This window comes from Hippocampus comes, unplaced genomic scaffold (genome assembly GCF_001891065.2).
Source record: "Hippocampus comes isolate QL1 unplaced genomic scaffold, H_comes_QL1_v1.1 scaffold371, whole genome shotgun sequence".
Classification (NCBI taxonomy): Eukaryota; Metazoa; Chordata; class Actinopteri; order Syngnathiformes; family Syngnathidae; genus Hippocampus; species Hippocampus comes.
Genome location: NW_017805065.1, coordinates 32,899 through 38,334, shown reverse-complemented (window position 1 = coordinate 38,334; position 5,436 = coordinate 32,899). Strand labels below are relative to the sequence as shown.

The 5,436-nt window shown below is 51.4% G+C and overlaps 2 protein-coding genes across 5 annotated transcripts in view; one reads left to right on the top strand and one right to left on the bottom strand.

Annotated features, from left to right (window-relative positions):
• Positions 1-3,041, bottom strand: part of hyls1 (HYLS1 centriolar and ciliogenesis associated) — a 3,587-nt gene extending 546 nt beyond the window's left edge. The window contains exons 1-8 of one of the 2 annotated variants that reach the window (XM_019864483.1): positions 2,829-3,041; positions 2,212-2,352; positions 1,695-1,842; positions 1,438-1,606; positions 1,308-1,353; positions 1,170-1,224; positions 1,018-1,099; positions 902-928 (exon numbers count right to left, since the gene is read on the bottom strand). In XM_019864483.1, coding sequence (XP_019720042.1) covers positions 902-928; positions 1,018-1,099; positions 1,170-1,224; positions 1,308-1,353; positions 1,438-1,606; positions 1,695-1,842; positions 2,212-2,311 — 627 coding nt within the window. In that variant the 5' untranslated portion in view covers positions 2,312-2,352; positions 2,829-3,041. Of the gene's footprint in view, positions 1-765; positions 929-1,017; positions 1,100-1,169; positions 1,225-1,307; positions 1,354-1,437; positions 1,607-1,694; positions 1,843-2,211; positions 2,354-2,828 lie in introns of those variants that run through there. The other variant, XM_019864484.1, reaches the window with a different exon arrangement.
• A 1,420-nt stretch (positions 3,042-4,461) lies between these two features.
• The window catches only part of col9a1a (collagen, type IX, alpha 1a), a 33,484-nt gene continuing 32,509 nt past the window's right edge, over positions 4,462-5,436 (top strand). For all 3 annotated transcript variants that reach the window (XR_002167564.1, XM_019864481.1, XM_019864480.1), the window contains exon 1: positions 4,462-4,584. Coding sequence is in view for 2 of the 3 variants with exons in the window: in XM_019864481.1 (XP_019720040.1) it covers positions 4,519-4,584 (66 nt within the window). In the remaining variant the exon portion in view is untranslated. The remainder of the gene's footprint in view (positions 4,585-5,436) is intronic.

Genomic DNA, 5,436 nt, shown 5'->3' with positions numbered 1-5,436 from the left:
AAAAACGCTTTACAAGACATGGTAGTTTTTTTGGGGTGAGGTGGGGCGAAAACCACTACAAGACATGGTCGTTTTTTGGGGGGCTAAAAATGCCTGCGTATACATGGTCGTTTTTTGGGGTTGGGGGGCGAAAACACCTGAGTATACATGGTGATTTTTTTCAGTATAAAAAAACCTTACTATACATGGTCGTTTTGCAGTGGGGAGGGGGGCGCTAAAAAGGCTTTACCAGACATGGTCGTTTTTTGGGGGGCTAAAAATGCCTGCCTATACATGGTCGTTTTGCAGTGGGGAGGGGGGCGCTAAAAAGGCTTTACCAGACATGGTCGTTTTTTGGGGGGCTAAAAATGCCTGCCTATACATGGTCGTTTTGCAGTGGGGAGGGGGGCGCTAAAAAGGCTTTACCAGACATGGTCGTTTTTTGGGGGGCTAAAAATGCCTGCCTATACATGGTCGTTTTGCAGTGGGGAGGGGGGCGCTAAAAAGGCTTTACCAGACATGGTCGTTTTTTTGGTGGGGCTAATAACGCCTTGGTATACATGGTTGATTTTTCTGTTCAAAAAAAAAACGCCTTGGTCATTTTTTTTTTGGGCAAAAAATGCCTTACGATACGTGGTGGGTTTTTTTTTTTTTTTTTGGGCCAAAAAACGTCTGATTCCGCTCCGGCGATTGCGCTCTGTTCCCACGAGTTTGAACCAACGGCGACTATTTACAATGATCACATCCTACCGAGAAGGTGACAAAATGGACGGACGGCTTTTGAAGGACAGTTTCAACATTTTAATGCCAATTGAAGTGGCTCGAACGCATTTGGAGGATCGTTGACGTCCAGTTGGGGAAGCAGCGCTTTGGTGAGTGTGGGCGGCGTGAAGCGTCTCTTCTCTCCTTTTTAATGACTTACGGCCGGCGGCCGGTAGGCGAGTCGCTCCTGCAATGGCACGGAAACAACGGCGACAAACTCAGTGGCGGGGCGCGCTGTTTGCAAAACCAAGTCGGCAAAAGCAAAACAACTCCTACCCTGATTTCCCAGCGGAGTTCCCGGTGGTCTCGCTCTCCGGGGAGCTTGAGCTGGTCCCACAGCTGCTTGTAGTGGAAATACCTGGGGGGGGGGGACCATAGTTGGCCGTCTTTTACTCCAGGACTGACCGGCGGGAGTCTCGAGCGCTCACCTGGCCACCGGGTCCATCTTCTTGATCGTCTGCTGCGTCATGAGCGGTCGGATGACTGAAACGACACGGGGGTGACGATTGATGACCATGATGGGGAAAAGATTGGCCTTTTTGACGAGAACAAGCGGCGGGACTTACAGGATTTGGGTTTTGCGCGGAAGTCGCTCTCGCTTCTCGATCGCGTCTGGAATCAAAAACGACGGCGCCTTTTAGACGACCGTTCCATTCGGATTTATTGGGAAAGATCTATTTTGGATAGAACCCGTACCATAGAGGTGCTGAGGGAAACTCCCTCCACGGAGTCACTCAGGACGCCGGCGTGGTGGTTTTCCGCCTCGCCTAAGCGCAGCTGGGACAGGCGATCGGGCAGCGAAGCGGAGCCATCTTCTTGGCTGTAGATGGATTCGTCGCAGACCAGCGAGCGTCCTTCGCGCTTCCTGCTCGACGGGCGAAAGAAAAGAAGCCTTCAGCGAGCGGCAGGGAAACGCGCTCGTTATCATCGGCCCGCCGAGTGCGTCCGCTCACCGCAGGACTTTCCTCTTGATGAAGCGTCTGCCGAAGCGGTCGCCTTTCTCTTCGGTGTAGGCGGGCGGTCCGGGCTCCCCCCTGTCACCGGCGGACGTGACGGGCGCGTCGTCGGGCCCGCCGCCGTTTTGAATCAGCCGCTCCAGATCTGGAAAGAGGGGATTCTCATGATCGGAACGCGCACAAAATGGCGGCCGGTCTTCGGGCTTTCTTCTAAATTCACCGCGTCAATTGAGCCGTTGCTTTTTGCTACATTTCGAGCACGGGTGTCAAACTAAAGGCCCGGGGGCCAGATCCGGCCCGCCGCGTCATTTTACGTAGCTCCCGAAATAGAAAAAAAAAAAAAAGTCTTCGGGACCGGTGCGTAACACTGAAAAGGAAGTCTGCCATTTTGGTTTGGGGCGGCAGCCGATGATGCTCGCGCATGGACGAATTTGCCGGACCGACGTTTCGGCTCGCAACGTTCATTTCCCAAAAATCTCGGTTGGCGTCGTCGGACGTGCGACGCGCGAGTCACCTCGCTTGAACTCTCGCAGTCTGCGGTCGGGGACGTCGGCGTATCCCAGCAGCGCCAGCTGCTGCCGGATCTCCTCTTCGGAGAAGTCCAGGTTGTCCATGGAGTCGGGTCGGCGCCTATTCGTCAGGGCCAGCTGCGATTCCTAACGGCGACAAAAAAAAGCATTTCATTGTTGTCCCTCGACAGTGCAGTAATCCCTCGCTATTTCGCAGCTTGGGTGCATCGCGGATTTTCATTTTTTAAAAAAAAAAGAAATCAATCATTGTTGTCCCTCGACAGTGCAGTAATCCCTCGCTATTTCGCAGCTTGGGTGCATCGCGGATTTTAATTTTTTAAAAAAAAAGAAATCAATTTAAGTCCGCGAGAAGCAGCGAAAGTCAGCAAAACAGCGAGTCACATCGAGCAACATGTACTCAATGGATATGTTGACTGTGTTTTGTTCTTCATACACTAAGCCAACTTATACATGTTTAAATCTATTCGTATACGGCCTTAAAATCAAATCACATTGACAACAAAGCCCGACGAGTTTCGCTCACCAACTTATACATGTTTAAATCTATTCGTATACGGCTTTAAAATCACATTCACAACAAAGCCCAACGAGTTTCGCTCACCCCCCAAAGCGGCGCGTCCGCGTTCAAGAGAGACCGCGAACAAGCACGTTGAGCGCGAGGTGTCGTTTAAATAAAAATAAAACAAAAACAAAACAAAAAAAAACGTTCTCTTCTGTTGTTCCTGTTCAATTCCGTCGTGCGGCTGAAACGTCGATGCGGCCGTTCAACGGAACTGGCTTTTAAAAAAGGACGCTTCTTCTTCTTCTACGCGTTCTCATTCTTCTTCGGCGAGGAGCACCGCGCAGGTCCTCCACCGCCAACTAGTGGCAGGAGATGTATGGAGCATGTGAGTGTCGTTTTGTACTGTTCAGTGCACACAGCACACATTCGATTGGATTTGATCATCTTAGATGGATTCGTTTTCATACAGTGACATTTGACTTTATTATTTGGAGTGCTTTACCGGGCCGAAAAATTCACCAAATATCGCAGGCGTTTTCGTCTAAGTTTAAATTTAAATTTGGTACAATACTTTGCCCAGAAATGAGCCCATCGCAGAATCGTTTGAAAATGCACACTTGACAATTTACTTCGTCACGAGAAAATGGAGCAGACACGTGTCCTCTGAGTCGACCCACAAAAAAGTCTCAAGAATCGATGCCTCAAAAAGACACCGGGATGTGTCCCATTGTTGCTTCGTTTTGGTTCACCAAATGCACACTCGTCTTCTCGCGTTTGTCCAGCTGCCACTAAATTGGAACCACTTTCTCAAGGGAACGCTAAAAAAAAGACACATTTGAGATCTCACCTGTGCGTGTGGATCAAGTTTGACTCGCTCGCCCAGAAATGGTCACGTGTCGCAGAATTTTGGGGGGATAATGTGGCCCCTGAAGCCGCCGGTATCCGTGTCTCCGTGAGTAGACCAAACCAAAAAGTCCCCAAAAAGTCTCTCGTCTTGACTCAAAGTGGCTTTTGTTTTGGTTCAGTTTCCAAAAACTTTTCCCCAGCCCCGAAAGCCAGTTTCACTTCACACGGCAAAATTTGGCAGGCATGACAATCGTGGCTCGATCCGCCCAAAAGACACGGGAAGTCTGTTGTATTTTGGCTCACGCTGGTCTTTATGGGGTCCGTTTCCAGGAACCCTTCATCCACGGCTGGAAATTGTAGCGGGGGATGCCTGAAGTCATCTTTGCTCAAAGGGGTCTTCACCAACAACCTCCCCCTCGAAAATTGGAGCCCCAGAGACACGAGGGAGACGAGCCTGCTCCAATGAAAAAGATGTCGCTGGATCGAAGAACGTGGAGATGGTTTTATTTCATATTTATATATGATATACATTATTATTATTATTATTATATATCATTTATAATTATTTATTTATATTTCTTGCAAATTTCTTCATTGCGGGACAAATAAACGTTTTCCTATCTTATCTTATTCGTCTGAAAAGGGCAACGTTTCCGCTTTTCATTCGCAAAGTGCAGAGTCGAAGCACCAGCCAAGAATAATCCCATTGCAAAACAATGAAAACCATTCAAGTTTTCCATTTTGGAATGGGAATGAGGCGCTTTCTTTCGCGGTGGCGGCGGCGGCGCCCTAGCAGTGGGGGTGGAGTTGCATTTCAGCCCCCTTCAGGCGGAGCCCCTCCCAGCGTTCGTTCGGGGATGGGGGCCAGTCCGACAGGTGGCCCGTTCTTGAGTAATTGTCACTGTACGGGAAAAGGGGGTGCACGGTCAGTCCCGGCAAGACCATGGATCTGTCCGGGAGCTGCCGCCTGCTCCTCCTGCTGCAAGCGCTTCTCATCGCCTCCGCTCAGGTGAGCCTCTCTTCTTTTCCGCTTCTGGCCAAAGTCGCCGCTCGGCCCCAGAAATCGCCGCTCGAGCTCGTCCTTCTGAGCGCGGAGAGAGGGACCGAGAGACGGGCGCCAAGCCCCACCCGCCGCTCGTGTCGTTTTTCTCGGGACTCAGGTCGCGAAACGGCGGGATGCTTTGACCACAAACGTGATGCTTTGACCACAAACGTCTTTTCAGCGCAACGTTTGCGCGATGGTGAGGCGGCTTGCGGCGAAGACGACGTGTCCGGCCGAATAGAAGACCTCCGTACTCGACGCTGGGAGAGCCGACCGTTGCCTTCTGCATTCAAGATGCTTTTGCGGCAGCCCCTCCCCCGGTCGGGAGCTCAAATGCATGTTCTATGGGGTTCGGGTCGGGCCAGGGGCGTATTTTTGACGGGCGGGCTAGCGCGTCCCGGCTGACTCGACATTTTTTTTTTGTCCATACGGCAACAATCCATCCGTTCAATGTTCTCTTCAATTCCAGTTCAAGTGTTGAGATGATTCACTCGGCACATCGTAATCCTCGAGAAGGAGTTGAATGACTCGCTCGCTCGGGAAAAACGGGAGCCTTTTCTCCAGTTCGCACTTTTTTAGTCGGTGAGTGGCGGGAGCCTCAAAGATCGAGGCCGGCGGTCTTCAGGCCGGACCCCTTTTGATGGCCTGCGCGCCGGACCGCTACCGGTATCGCCACATATGCATCCAAATGTGCGAGTCATCGCGTTCGCGCGCGGCGCCGATCGCTAATCTCGGCACACGACGACCGACTGAGCCGAGATCAGCCGAACAAAAGGGCGTCTGTGCGGAGCCAACGTGTCCGCTGATTCTTTTGCTTTG